Raw genomic sequence first — 15,798 nt, 5'->3', positions numbered from 1 at the left:
TAGAGATTAAACTATCATTTGAGATTATACTATTTATTGACTAAGTTAATATATTTTTAGTACTTATTGTCTTTTTGTAATTATTGTATTTTTTTCATTATCAATATATTTTCAACAATTGTGTATTTTCACTATAGATTTTCAATAATTATTGGAGATTAAACTATTGTTATTTATGAGAGATGAGACTATTAATTTAGCTGAAATTATAAGTGTTCATTAGTTGGTTCGGTTCGGCTGTAGGCTATTTGGCCAACCAAATTGACCTAGTCAGGTTGGGGAGTTGGTTAATTGAAACCGACTGACCTTTTGTGAAAAACAACCCACTCATGTTGTATCGGTTTGGGTCGATTTTTTGGTTTGGCCAGTCGGTTCAAAAGATTTAACTTAAAATTTAATTTAATTTTAAAAATGACAATGCAATTATTAAAAAAATAAAAAATTATATTTATGATATAAAACATTTTAAATGAAGAAATATGAGAAATTTCTCACTTTTCCATATTAAAAATTATATTTAAAATATAACATATTAATATATATCCATGGTTAGGTCATTCGATTTTTGTCGGTTTACAAATGGCCAAAGTGAAACTGATCCAAATTAGTCGAAATGGGAAATTTTTAACCAAAGTCAACCTAAAATACAAGAAAGTTGACCAACTCGGGTCGAGCTGATCAGGTTGGTCGGTTTCATCAGTTTGATGAATAAAACTAACTGAAATTAATTATTGTTATTTTTGTATTATAAAAAATTTATTAAAAGTAGTATATAAAATATGAATAATTATTAATTATTTAAAAATTTAAAAATATAAAACAATTGTATACTCTTATGTGTTTCTATTAGCGTCATTTACTAGAACACACCTTATAGTTTTACATATTTACTTAAACCTACCTTATAGCTTTCATTTTACTAAAACATCCCATATATTTTACAACTTATTTACTTAATCAACCTTTCATTAAGGAGTGCTTGTTTGGCCATTAGGCCCATGATTTGTTATTCCAAAAATACATTTAACACTTTTTTGTACAAAAAATTGACCAAATATAACCAATAGAGTGGTTGCCCGTATCTTATTAAGGGCAAAAATGGTATTTTTATTTTTATTTTCTTTTAATTAAATTTATTTAAATGATCATTAGGGTCAAAACTATCATTTTCCATTGTCATCGAAAGGAAGATTGATTAAATCCATTGCAAATTATAAGTGGTGTTTTAGTAAAATGCTAACTATAGGGTAGATTTTAGTATATCCATGAAACTATAAGGGATATTTTAGTAAATGACCATTTCTATTATTTAGCCTTCGTTAATAAATAAATAGTTGTCGTTCCTGCAACATGAGTAGGGAGGGTAAAATTTTGGTACTGTCGAAGACCAACGAGTATGCAGCTGGTGATGGCACGGCGGTGGCGTTCCCTCAATTTGGTGCGCTACTTCTCCTTCTTCCCTTTGCCACCACTGACGACACCCAAGGCCGCCACAATGGTTGTTGTCGCGGAAAAGCCACAGGGCCTACGCTGGGGCTACGACTGTTGTTGATAGGGGTGGCAACGAGCCGAGCTTTTCACGAGCTGCTCGAGCTCAAGCTCGAGCCCAATTCAGTGGCTCGATTATTAAACGAGTCGAGCTCAAGCCTACTAGAGCTTGGCTCGCGAGCCAGCTTGAATATATATATATATATTAAATAATACTATTACATTATTTATATTATTTATATTATATATATCAAAACATATTTAAAACATTATTTATAATTTAAAATTTTTATTTATTTTAAATAAATTTATTTTAAAAAAATACTATTATCTGAAAACATTTTGGGGATTCAGGTCCCCATGGGGAACCCATCCCCATCAAGAATCGGGGATGGGGGTTAATTTCAGAATCGGGGTCAGGGATGGAAAATATGATCATATTACTTAAACCCATCCCCATCGCCCTGTTGCCATTCCTACACACCTTATAGTTTTACATATTACTTAAACCTACCTTATAGTTTTCATTTTACTAAAACATCCCATATATTTTACAACTTATTTACTTAATCAACATTTCATTAAGGAGTGTTTGTTTTGCCATTGGGCCCATGATTTTTTATTCCAAAAAATACCCTTAACACCTTTTTGTAAAAAAAAACAAAATTGACCAAATATAGCCAATAGAGTGGTTGCCCGTGTCTTATTAATAGGGGTGGCAACGAGCCAAGCTTTTCACGAGTTGCTCGAGCTTGGCTCGTGAAAAGCTCGGCTCGGTTTCAACCGAGCTTGAGCTCGAGTTCGACCCCAATACAATGGCTCGATTATTAAACAAGCCGAGCTCAAGCCTACTAGGGCTCGACTCGTGAGTATTGCAAGTCGGCTCGAATATATATATATATATATATATATATATATATATATATATATATATATATATATATATATATATATATCTTAAGCCAAGCTCGAGCCTGGTACTATTCGGCTCAGCTCGGCTCGAATCCACCCCTACTTATTAAGGGCAAAAATGGTATTTTCATTCTTGCTTTCTTTTGATTAAATTTATTTAAATGAACATTAGGGTCAACACTATCATCTAATGGAAGATTGATTAAATCCATTGCAAATTATAAGTGATGTTTTAATAAAGAGAAAATCTATGATGCGGAAAAGATATGATATGGAAAGAGTTTTGACCAATCAAAACCTACCCTGAATTTTGATAAATAACACCTGATTCGCTACTACGTTTCTGATTCCAGTTTATTGGTCAGATATTTTTCAGATATCATATATTTTCCATATCATAGTCTAACCCTTTAATAAAATGCTAACTATAGGGTAGATTTTAGTAAATCCATGAAATTTTAAGGGGTATTTTAGTATATGACGCTTTCTATTATTTAGTTTTCTCTTAATAAATCACATGCATCACATGGGTCCCTGCTAGTTCTATGTGTAAAATATGTAGTCTTATTGTACTGGAGGACCATGTGGGTGTGAGCAAAGTGCGCCTCTAAAGCGCTTCATTGTGTCACACACATGCGTGCATGCAGGTTGCATGGTAGCAAGTCTCTATACTTCTATGGAGTGTAAACAAGCTCTTATTTAAAAACCTAAGTCAAGTTCAATAATTTTCCAATGTGAGACAAAATTTAAAAGAGAGAAAGCATATCAAAATAAAGAGTTTTAGTGGAAACCTTAAAACCTTTTTTCAATATGCATGTGTAACAGTGTAAGTGTGCTCTATTATGCAATTAATCAATCCAACACCATTGGATTTAATCTCTAATGACATTAAAATCCAACAAAGCATGCAAAAAATAAATTAATGTGAAAAAGAATGGGAAGTGTCCCTTGTGCTCTTTATGTTCATGCTTTTTCTTCCCTTGAGGAAGTTGGAGTACCATTGAGCCGATAACTTGAGCTGTCTCTTTAACTCCTTGTCATCAAAATCGACGTGGACCAGCCCATAGCGTGTCATGTACCCGCCCAGAAGCTCAAAGACATCTAAGAATGACCATACGAAGTATCCTTTGGCGTTTGATCCATTCCTACAGAGAACACACAAATCAGAACCCTTAAAAGTAGAGCATTTCCCTTATTCTGGGGTGATGCTGAAGGAGTTTCCCATCCTCTACCTTATTGCAGTAAGCATGCTTTCCATAAACCCACTCAAGTAATCAATCCTTGCAGTGTCATTAAGTGACTCGTTTCGTGGTCCCCCATAACCTGATAAAGCAATCAATTTGTGGCTTACTGTTAGAGAATAAAAACCTATTCAGGAACCTCGTCTAACAGTTTAAGCTTTTAGGTTAAACGGTTCTTTGAGATGATATAAGAGCCTGTTTGACCATGTGGTCTAGTGTTTGATTCCTGCTGCCCCATTACAGTGGGCCTGTGTTTGTCTATACTCCAAGCCCAATGGAATTTTACATGAGGGGACGCCTTAAAGCATAAAAACCTATTCAGAGACCTCACCCAACAGCTTAAGCTGCTTCTGTGTGTATGCCTCTTGTGAGCTTAGAGGCATTTATTTGATGATTGTGTTAATAAAATGTCTCAAGGCTTCAATTGTTAAAAGATAATGTATAAGGGATTATACCATTTTCTTGAATATAAACAGGGGGATTGCCATAATAGTTCTTGAAGTATTCAAGCAATTTCAGTAGACCAGATGAGCTAGAAGCTGCAATGCATCGTCAGACACTGATCAGGACAGTCACAGATTATGTAAAGCGCCTTAACTAGAAGACAATCGATGCATTCTCAAGTGAAATGCCATAATTTGAGCAAATGAAGAAAGGAACCTGAAAACATTACACCCATGTCTTTATTGAAGTCTGGAGATCCGGTCCCTGGATCGGTAGAGTCGTCTTTGATGTTAATTGTGAAGTAGTGGTTCAGGCCAATGAAATCGAATGACCCTTTAACAAGTTGGGCTTCAGTTCTAGTGAAGGATGGGATCCTTGATCCAACTCTCTTCTTCATGATATCGGGGTAGTCTCCAAACATCAAAGGATTGACAACCCTGCAATACTTTTCGGAATCAAATCAACTTGAAGGCCAGACACCAAAAACCATCAGCCTGCAATTCATCAAGAAAACTGGATATATTGTTGCTTACCACCCAATCAGGAAATCTAGGGATCTTTGGGTTGCTATAGCATCTGCTGTTGAATTTGTTAAAGGATTACACCCAAAAGCATACACATTCAATCCTATCCAACCTTTCTTCTTGGTCTGCAAACAACTCCCCATAAGTGAGGCTTTATTAATTATCTTCCCCTCCTCCCAAACACGAAAATGACATCTGATGAGACCAATGTTTGGGTAGGGATGCAAAGGAATAGGATCGGATTGGAATCGGGGTATATCTGAATCTGATCAGATGTTACAAAAGTCAATTTGAATTCAAATCAAATGTCATATATGTAAAATTTAATAAATTATTAAAAAATACAAGCATTTTTTCAATTATTTATATCATATGCATACATGTCTTTTAATTAAAAGAACATAAATAATATAAAAAACAAATTACAAAAAATGCAATATATATATAGGGGTGATCTGAATTCAACCTGTTTTTTAAACAAATCCTATAGGCTATGTTTGGAAACGATGAAAATAGAGTGTAAATCCCGATTCAGGGTAAATTTGAACTCTGGTTCACTTTTGCTTGCATTTGGTAACATTACATTTATGCATTGACAAATGATAAAAAACACATTTTCCAATTAGGGGTGGCAATTTTTCACCCAACCCACTCAGTATCTAACCCACCCAACCTGCCTATTTACTTGACGGGTTGGAAATGGGTTGATTACCCATTGGGTCAATTTAAATGGGTTGGGTTGTGGATAACCATTGGGTTAACCACTATAGATATAATTATTAACAAGTGAATAACCCCGACTAAGTACGGGGAAGTTAATCATATATATATATATATATATATATATATATGAATAAACATTATTGATTTTTATTACTGTTTATAAACTACCAACTTATTTGTCAAGAGAGAGTTACTTTTTTTTTTAAATACATAAATATAAGATTAATGGGTTTGGGTGGGTTGGATTGGGTTAAAGCGGGTTTCGGTTGAACCCAACCCATTTAATTTTATATAATTGGGTCATTAATGGGTTGGTGGGTTAGATGGGTTGGGTCGAAGCTCAACCCAAACCAAAACCGACCCAACTCGCCCAATTGCCACCACTATTTCCAATGCATATTTATATTGATAATAAGATGTAAAAGTACATCAATAAAAAATAAGTAAATTTGCATTCAAGTGGGCATTTGATAAAAAAAGACATATGCTTTATTAGAATTCATGTTTGCATCTATTACAACTAAAAGTCTGTTTGGTAAGAAGGCAACCTTTTACACTCTACATATTTACATCCATACTTATTTGCATTGTTTCCAAATACAGCCATAGGAATTGGTATCAAATTCAGATCGGGTCATGATCCAGTTCATTTGCACCCGTATGCTTGGCCCAATTAAGCTTCAGAGGTGAGAAAGAACAAGAGGGACTTACTTGGTATTTTTCTCGGTACAACGCAGCAGCAGAGGCATGTGCCAGTAGAAAATGATGCATTACAGTGTAAGGCTCCACCGAGGAGTTGCCGGCCGTGCAGTTGAAACCGCCCGGAGGAGAACATCGATGAGGTGGAAATGTTCCTGAGTTATAGGCTGACAGGTCCAGCACATTGGGCTCATTGATGGTGGTCCAGTGGGACACCCTGTCACCGAACTCTCTAAAGCAAACATCTGCATATGCTGTGAAGTCCTCCCTGACTCAAACCAAAGCAAACCCCATGTTATCTTATGGATTTGTGGGGATCTCAAATATCACAAGGGAAGGTTATTGAATTACACAATCTTTGGGCTTAGCCATCCTCCATATTCATCTTCAAGCACTTTGGGGAAATCCAAATGAAAGAGTGTGACATGTGGTTCAATCCCTATTTTGTCCAAAAAAAAAAGAGGAAAGAACCAGAGAAATGAGAGATATGATTCTGATTAGCAGGGAGGTCAGCAAGTAGAACCATGTTCTGTCAGAGCCTTTCTTGATATATCACATGTAGATCTGTTCATGGGTCGGGCTTGGGCTTAGCTTTTGTCAAAATTTGAATAGGGCCTGGCCTGAAGCCTGAGCTCAACGTAGTGTAAGTCAGGCCCGAAGCCTAGCCCGTGAACAGGTTTAATCACAATCAGCTAGATTATTGGGTTAAAAGTATAAATATATACAAGTTGAGGCCCAGAACTGAATAAAGGTTGGGCCTTTAAAAGAGCTTCATTTACCAGTTTAAGCCCACGACCACAGCCTATATGTAGTGTCTAGTGTGTAGTGTTAAAGAGTTTCCTTTACCACAGCTTACCATGGGTGACCAGTTCATTGATCAAATTGTTGTAGTAATCAAGGCCATTTGGATTAACGGCTCCCCTACCATCTGCCACCAGTAAAGTGAAACACAACAAATTGCTATTTATATTACACAAGATAGCTATACTACTGTGAAGTAAGAAAGGCAAGCCTTTATTTCTCATACTTGGGAGGACTCTGGACCATGATATGGAGAACCTGTAGCCTTCAAGACCTATGTCACTCATGATCTTGACATCTTCCTGAAACACTTGCAGGGTGAGTAAAAGAGCCTGAGATTGCTTAAGAGTGCAAAGAAGAGCAATATAGGCAAGTTTATTCAGGAAAGAGAGTTGTAGATCAGCTTTGCATGCTTCTTGTTTATGTTGTTAGGAGAGGAGAGCATCTGGTACAGGATTACCCTCTAGAGCATTGGCCTCATTAGTAGGGGTGTTAATGGACTGGTTTTGGGTTGGACCCCATCCAAATCAAAATCATTTTGGATGGATTGGACAGACCAATAAGACAAATTGGACCAATCTAGATTTAATGGTCCAAAACATTTATTGGATTGGATTGCGCCTGGTCCTTCCATAATGGATTTATATTGGATTGGGTCCGATTGAATCAATATCTAGTCCATTCATAGAAGATAAGAATACAGGTGTCAATGGAACAAATTTGAGTTGCAATCAATCTAAATTAAAATCAATTTGAACAGATTGAACAATCCAGACATTGAATTGAACCAGTCCAAAATGATCCAAAATATTCATTTGATTGAATTGGACATGGTCCATCTATAATGAATTCATATTGGACTATATCAGATTAGACCAAATCCAGTCCAATTGACACCCATACTCATTTGTGTAATAGTGTTTTTTTTATACAACAACTCTAACCTGACTAGGGGAGATCACATCTGCTGCAAATACAGTCAAATTCGACCACGGAGAGCCCTTTAGTTTCACATCATGGTCTTACCTAAGTTTAGTCTAGGTTATGACTTCCCAATGAAAGGTTGCCCAGCCCACTGTCCATGATTTTGTCTCCGGCTCATCCACTTCCATCAAATTCAGTGCAGCCATGGTTGTTAAGAGAACTAGGTGAGACATCAGTCATGTGGCCCAATTTGATTCGGCCTTGTAGCCTTGTATATGACTTAGTTGCAACAAAAGTAGGAAAAAATTCCCTCTGGAATACTAATTTCAAGTTTTCAATTACGTATGTGTTTGATTCCATAGGCATTTATGGATAGACCGTTTATTTGTATTTTTTCACTTCAAACGTTTATTTATATTTTTCACTTTAAACGTTTCCTGTTTTTGTTGTTTGGTTGGGTTTCACTTTAAATGTTTTTTACTCTCTACCACAGATTAATATCCATTAAAGTGTGTCACATCAACATTTGGTTTCAATAAACAATGGGGCATTGGGGGAAACAATAATTTGATGTTTTTCTAAATGCCCCACGCACAAAAATCAAATCGTTTCAGTTTTCTATCATTTATTTGATAAATGATGAAACCAAACAGGTATTTCATTTTGCTTCATCTGAAATAAACGCCAACACCTATGTGGTGCTGATATAGCGGCATTTTTTCAATAAACACCCACGGAACCAAACACAGCCTATAACTTCATCGTGTGTAAAAGTGTAAAGCAAAGTTCTTTTCTACCCATTCTACATCTAATGGACAATGGACTTCTAAAACTAACAATTATAGCTTCTAGGACGGATCTAGGGGTGTCAATGGACCAGTTTTGGGTTGGACTCCGTCCAAACCAAAATCAATTTGGATGGATTGGATGGATTCAATATGTCTTGTTGGTCCACTCAACCCGTCCAAATTGATTATGGTGCTTGGTATTGAATTGGACCAATTTATATTGGATTGGGTTGGATTGAGCCAATATCTGGTCCGTTGATATAAGATAAGAATATAGTTGTTAATGGATCAGGTTTGGGTCGGGAATAATCTAAATTAAAACAAATTTAGAACTGATTGAATGGTCCAAACATTGAATTGGATCGGTCTAAAATGGTCCAAAATATTCATTGGGTTGGATTAGACCTGATCCACTTGTAATGGATTCACATTGGACTGGATCGGATTGGGCCAAATCCGGTCCAATTGATACCCCTAGACGGATCTGTTCTGGATGATAACATATACGGTTTAATTACATGTTTATAGCAAAAGATTAATTAACAGAGAAATCAGAAATAGAGAGATTGTTGCCTTGTACTTGTGGTATCCGTCAGCAGCTACATCTCCGGTACTGTTACCGGGCATCTTCCCTGAGACATTTGCATCAATCAAACCATGAATTAATTACAATCCAAATCTCTGTAGAACACTGGATCTGGTTAATACGTCAGGAGTTTAAAAACTGAACCTTCGTGAGTGAAAGCGTCCCACAGAGAGGGCGTTCTTCCATCCTCTGCTGCCGCACCTTCAACCTGCATTCTTTCTCACACACATCAAACGATTCATCCGTTTATCTTTTCTCTAGAGAGAGAGAGAGTATCGATGTACGACTGAACGTACCTGATAAGCTGAAGTTCCAGCGCCGAAAACTAAGTCAGAAGGGAAGTCATCTCGACTAAATTTGGGGGACTTTTGGCCCAAAACTGCTACTGCGAGAGCTAGCAGCTGCAGCAGAAGTAATGAGGAAAGGCTCGACATCTCCGACCCTTTGGAGATGGAGTGACAAAAACGTAAGAAACAAAGACAAGGGAGGATAGAAGCAACTGAGGCCAAGAGAAGCATATCAGCATGAGACAAGAATAATGAAAATTTGTGTCAAATTCGCTCATTGCCCATCCCCATCGAGGAATTAAAAAAACATGAACTTTGAAGCTCATAACAATGGCTAATACATTAATCAGTCGTCGTCTTATATATAATGTCAAAAAAACACAACTGAGATTGAATGTTGAAAAGTCTCCAACTCTCCATCAGTATCTGTTCGATACATTTGTTTTAAAGGGGGCAGTCAGGCAATATGGCAGAAACATTTCAAATTGAATGATTAACCATCTCACATGAAGATTTAATTTGTCCACCAAAAGCTTTTTTTTCTGGTAAGAGAAAAAACTAATTAAACTCATACTCAAAAGGAGAAATTGAGTGGACAAAAATGAGTTATCTTCTTCCCTCGAGAAAAGTAAAAAGATTGCTTTAAAACACCTTATCCTTTTCTTTAAAACGTTAAAAGCTTGGGTTTTTTCTTATCTTCATTCAAGTTTTGGCTAAAGAGAACATAAAATACTATTGAATTAAACCGCAAGTATATAAGAAAGTGGCTGCTCTCTGGACCATTTGGATGGAGAGGAATAGTGGAGTTTTTGAAGATAAATCTATACTATTAATAGAAGAGTAAATATCCTCATTTTCTAGATTTTTTATTAGACATTTTTACCCCCTATTTAGTAATGTACAACGGGCATAAAAAAGGGTATATATGTCCTTTATTCTCACTCCAAAAACTGTCCACTTACAATAATTAAGAAATTATCCACTTATAACTATTCCACTTATAACAGTTAAGAAACTGTCCATGTATAATTGTTCAAAAACTATCCACGAATTGTAAGTAGTTTTGCCTTGGAGATATTGTAACGTACAAATGCATGTACATGTTTACTAGTACTCTAAAAAATATGAACTAATTCAAAACACAATGGCAAATGTTTTTTTTCTTGGTCCCAAACGGCTGCTCTCGGTTGGGTTGTCCCTATTTTTCTATTTTTCTCGTCTTCAAAAATCAACATCACAAATCAAAACCTTGATGTATGCACATTGCCCTTACAACCTTTTTTTTCTCTATTTATTTTTTTCTTATGTATTAGTTCTACGTATTTATTTAATTTTTGAGATCGGAACTGATGAGATGTTATTTATTTTATTTTTATATATCGTGAACACCACCATTAAGTTCATATGATGATAATTTATCAGAACTGATGGGAATAATCATATGAACTCGATGAATCATCATCGTGAACACCCCATTAGTTCCGCAATTTTGATTTTGACCTTTTAATTAATTAATCCTGTTTGAAATCAAATTAGAATCTTAATTTTAAAACAATATAACAAATTTCTGTAAATAAAAATCATGTAGGATTAAAATAAAAATATCCAATTTAACAAAGACCCTAAACAAAAAGAATAAAAAGAGCTACTCTTGTGAATTCAAGAAAATGATTTAAAGAAGGGAAAGAGTAAATATGAAGTTGCTAAGAAAGAAAAAAGAGGTTGTTTCTTATGCCATTTGCACTACATAAAGTAAAAGAATATTTAAGTTTTTAGGATTTTTGTCTCGGACAATCTTGAACTTTGCAAAAAGCCATTTTTGCCCTTTTATAATTTGAGGGTCAGTTTAAACCTTAGACTAATTTGAAACCAATGTTAGCCCAAAATTGCACAGAGTTAGTGACATCATTCACAACTCATTAAATAATGAAGAAAATAATAGGAAATGTTGATGTGGCACTATTAAATTTAAATAAATCTAAAAAAATGCAAGTGGATCCTATTGAATAAAATAAAAATTATTTAATGTATAAATAATAAATGTTGAAAATAATATATAAGTGGGTTCCACTTAAAATTTTAGATGGGGCCTGCTTATTATTTTCCACTTAAAATTTCAAGTGGAACCTGATGGTGCACGATCTGGTCACTCCTATCTGGCAAGGGCTATGCTCCTAAATGGCGTTGGACGAGGTACCTACGAAGAAGAAGGCGAAGGATTCTCGGGGAGCTCGCCCGATGGGAACACTTCGATACTTAAGTTAAAACTCGGTGGAGAACTGAGAGAGTTGCAAAGAAATAAGGGCTAAGAGTGAAGATGCGCAATTTGCGATTACCTTTTCCCTTGGGGGTTGGAGCCCTTATATATTAATGCCCTATCAAATCGGGTGTAACCGCCTCTAATTCTCTGTCGCAACCGTTATTTGCCAGGGATGAGCAGGTGGCGCAAGTAACCGTCACAGGGTAAGGCCCTGTCAGTCAAGAGACATTTTTTGGAGTTGGCAGGCACGACACCGCCTAATGAGAGACATGGGCGCAGTCCTTTGGATTGCCAGGTGTTGCGCCGTTAGACAAGGGACGTGGGAGCAGTCTGACGGGCATGGTCTTGTCAGATAAGAAGCTTCCCGAAACCCTCGGATTGCTCAATAGCGAGTTACTTTGTAGCGAGCTGCCTTGTAGCGAGCTGCCTGGTAATGAGCTGCCTTGTAGCGAGCTGTTAGGTTGGGTTTTAGTGAGCTCATCACACCGAGTTGTAGTCAGGCTGTCATGCTGAGCTATCACTTACGTTGAGTCATGTCCACGTGTCGCCTAGTCAGGTGGTCGGGTCAAATCACCCTCCATCAGAACCCACTTATATATTATTTTCAGCATTTATTAATTATGTATTAAATGGTTTTTATTTTATTCAACAGGACCCACTTGCAATATTTTGTTTTTTTTTTAGTTTAACAATGCCATGTCAGCATCTCTTATTATTTTATTCATTATTAAACGGATTGTGAACGACGTTACTGATGTAGCGCAATCCGGTCGGTCCTAACTGTCAACGGCCTTGCCTCTGACTGGAGCAAAAGTTGCCTGAAACGAGGAAGAAGGCGAGTAGTCTCCGGGGAGGAACCCGGTGAGAGTGCTCTGAAGCTCAAGTTAGTATTTCCTCAAAGGCAAGATCAAAAACCAAATAGCGCAAAGTTATCACGTACCTCAATTCTCGGGGGGAAGAGGGCCTTTTATAACCACTTTGCGCACTCACTCCCAAGCTCCTGTCAGGTCGGGTATCATTACCTCTGCGCCTCTGCCAATTCGGCTGTCGTCACCTCTGCACCTCAGCCAGTTCGGGTGTCGTCACCTCTGTTGGGGCAGGCAACCGCCACTGCTCTCTTTATCGGAGCCATCTCTGAAACTGGAGGTGGCGGTGGCAGGTGGCCATTGAAGTGCGGCTGTCAAGCGTCAGATCCTAAGTCAGTTAGGTGCGTAGCCTCAGGTGCGCCGCCTCAGGATACGGACTCCTCTGGTGTCAGGTACGGTTGTTCAGTTCGGTGGCCTGGAGACGGAGTGCCAGAGTGGTGTGCGAGGTAAAGTCTTGAGTTTGGATAGAAGTGTGGCCCGAACTGCCCTGGGGTGGGCCAGTTCGGGTTGTCACCCTTTGCGCTCCTCGCTAGACTTAGGGTCAAAGGGAGAGTTCGGGGAGCTCGGGTCACGGGTTCCCTTTGGGGGAGCTCGGGGCTCCTCTTCTGGGAGCTCACGCCTTGAGCACTGCCGTGCCGAGCTGTCATTCCTGCAAGGTCACCCTCGGTTGCTTCCACGTGTCAGGTGGCCAAGAGGTCGGGTCAAATCTACCTCCATCAATTGCCCCCCACTCCTCGTGCTAAGGGTCTTTGCTCTAGTGCGGGGAGTTCGCGAGGTGACGAGTGGATTTGACCCGTACTTCAAACCGTTTGACTGATGGCGTGAAGTGTGCATACATTAGGAGATTTCCGGATTCCTCGAGCGCCAAAAAGTTAGAAAATGCGCCAATCCGCCTTTAAATGCTGGGAGGCGCAACGGCGGACGTTATTTTAAATTCAAAAAACCCGTTGTCGCCTTCAATACTGGGAGACGTGGCGGCGGGCGTTATTTTAAAATCAAAAAATGCGCCAACGCGCCACTGTTGCCTTCAATGCTGGGAGACGTGCGCCGGCGCCGCTTCAGTTTCCAAAGACGTACAGCCAGTCACGTCTCGGTCTTAGGAGGCATGCGGTCAGCTTGGTCGCGAGCCGTTGGATTTGCCTCGATTAGAGACGTCGGTTTTCAGTCACTGTGGGTATAAATAGTGGGGGACCCCCAGTCGCTTTCTATCGCCATTCTCCTGCGTTTGCTTCTTGAGCTCGCGTCCAGATTTTAGCTCGCGTCAACCTTCCGTAACCCGTTAGCTTTTTCTAGGTGAGTCAGTATTTTCTCTTTTTTCCTTTCCTCCCTATGGCTAGCTCGGATAGGTCAGGCAGCTTCTCGAGGGGGTCAGATGCAGGTTCCACGAACCGAGCTGTGTCCCCCGATAGCCTTAGTGAGTTCGAGGCGGAGCCCGAAGTAGAGCTCGAGGGAGAGCTCGAGGAAGAATTTGAACCCGTAGGCCGAGTCGCCTCGAGTAGTTTGGCGACCTCCTCCCATCGAGGTCAGACGTTAGACAAGTTCGGGTCTTCAACCATGACGCCCGAGGAGCTATACTCCCTTATCACCCAATTCAACTTGCCCGGGGAGTATACTTACTCTATACCCTCGGGCGACTTCCCTTGGGAACACAGTCCGGACGAGATCATGATTTTCCAGGAGCAGCTCGTGGCCGGGCTGCACCTACCTTTCCACCCCCTCATTGTCGAGGTTATGAACTACTTTGGCATCATCGTCGGTCAGCTTCACCCGAACTCTATCCGCAACTTAGTTGGGACTATCTCCCTTTTTTGCGAACATGTTCTGCCCTTAGACCTAGAGATCTTCTCTTCTATCCTTATGCTTAAGAAGCAAGCGGGTCCCCTTCCCGGTGTAGGTGGGCGTACTACCTATCTCCTCGCCCGGGGTTCAAGCTTTTACACGATTTTCCCAATAAGGTCCCGGCGAGGAAATGGGACTACTTCGCGATACAAAGTGTATCGGGGTGGCCGTTCCAAACCGGGTGGGGGTTGGCTGCCCCTGACCCCAGTGTTACGCTAGATAGGGAGACGGCGAAGGGCCTCCGAGAATGGGCCCGGCTCGGGCTAAAATTCCACCATTATCTGACGGAGGCCAAGCTCATCCAGGTTGGCCTGAGTTCGGGTAGGTTCCTCACTTAGAGGCTTGCCTTTGTTTTTTGCTTTCCATTCTTCTGTTTTTTCTGATGCCGAGCTCTTTTTGCAGGTGCAATGGACACAGAAAAGACTCGTAGTGGGAACCTTTTTCACACCATGAAGAGGAGGAAGCGAGTTGCCAAACGGGTTCGTGTCGAACCGCCCCGAGATGCAAAGCCCGAGGTACCGAACTCTCCGCCCAGGGAGCCCGAGGTGGCCCCTCCAGTACAAGAAGCGGTCGGGGCCCCTTACTCCGAGGTTGCTTATACGAGGGCTCCTTACGCCGAGGCCGCTTATACCCGGGCTAGGCCTTCAGGCTCAGGAGGCCGAGGCGAGTTCAGGAGCGTGCTGTCGCCAAACCACACTCTTCAAAAAAGTAAGGAGGCCTGTTACCCGGAGGAGGTCGCGGCGTGGGCCGAGCTTCCTTTCAACCATGTAGTCGGGCATGCTGCTTCTTATGCCATGGTGGTAAGTTGTTGACTTTTTTTCGGGCTCCTTGTCATTACCCTTCTCGTTGCTACTCTTTCAATATTGTCGTTATTTCCCTTTTTGGCAGGTGAACTCTTCTATCCATGCTCTAACGGTACAAGCAGAAAGGAGTTCGAGGCGGGCACGAGTTGCCGAAGAGGCTTCCCACGCTGCCGAAGTGGCTTCTCACGTTGCACAGGCCAGGCTGGCAAGGTCTCAGAGAGACACCGAGGCCATGGGAGTGGTGGTGAAGCACATGGCAGACTTGAGGCTGGACTTGCAGCATCAGGTCGAATACCTTTAGGAGGACATCAGGGAGAGAACCGAGATCTTTTCTCGGGGCATCGAGGATACCAAGAAGAAGGTCGTCGATGACTATATTGCCTCGCCACACTTTGATGACCTAATGGTGAACTCGTACCGGAGGGGTTTAAAACTGAGCAGGTGGATGATCCGGAATACGTACCCCGAGCTCAATATTAGCGCCATAACCACTTCGCGCATTACTCAGGAGATGGCCAACGCAGCTGATGGTGAATCGGATTCTAAGGACGAGGCAGGACCCTCGGGTATCATTGAAGTACCTTTCGATGGTGAAGAAGTACCTCCGGGCCTG

At 40.1% G+C, this 15,798-nt stretch overlaps 1 protein-coding gene across 1 annotated transcript; it reads right to left on the bottom strand.

The window, feature by feature from the left end:
- Nucleotides 1-3,165: 3,165 nt before the first annotated feature.
- Nucleotides 3,166-10,017, bottom strand: LOC148800777 (cyanidin 3-O-glucoside 7-O-glucosyltransferase (acyl-glucose)-like). The gene is made up of 12 exons (XM_088904000.1): nucleotides 9,427-10,017; nucleotides 9,275-9,338; nucleotides 9,118-9,176; nucleotides 7,059-7,134; nucleotides 6,888-6,959; nucleotides 6,383-6,470; nucleotides 6,044-6,299; nucleotides 4,619-4,734; nucleotides 4,302-4,522; nucleotides 4,097-4,180; nucleotides 3,633-3,723; nucleotides 3,166-3,545 (listed from the first exon to the last, which is right to left on the bottom strand). Exons 1-12 carry the CDS (start codon nucleotides 9,646-9,648, stop codon nucleotides 3,320-3,322), a joined length of 1,575 nt encoding a protein of 524 aa, XP_088760126.1. The 5' UTR covers nucleotides 9,649-10,017; the 3' UTR covers nucleotides 3,166-3,319.
- Between the last annotated feature and the right edge of the window lie 5,781 nt (nucleotides 10,018-15,798).

This window comes from Nelumbo nucifera, chromosome 4 (genome assembly GCF_055504915.1).
Source record: "Nelumbo nucifera cultivar China Antique chromosome 4, China Antique-T2T, whole genome shotgun sequence".
In the NCBI taxonomy this organism is placed as follows: Eukaryota; Viridiplantae; Streptophyta; class Magnoliopsida; order Proteales; family Nelumbonaceae; genus Nelumbo; species Nelumbo nucifera.
This window is presented reverse-complemented; position numbering and strand designations above follow the sequence as displayed.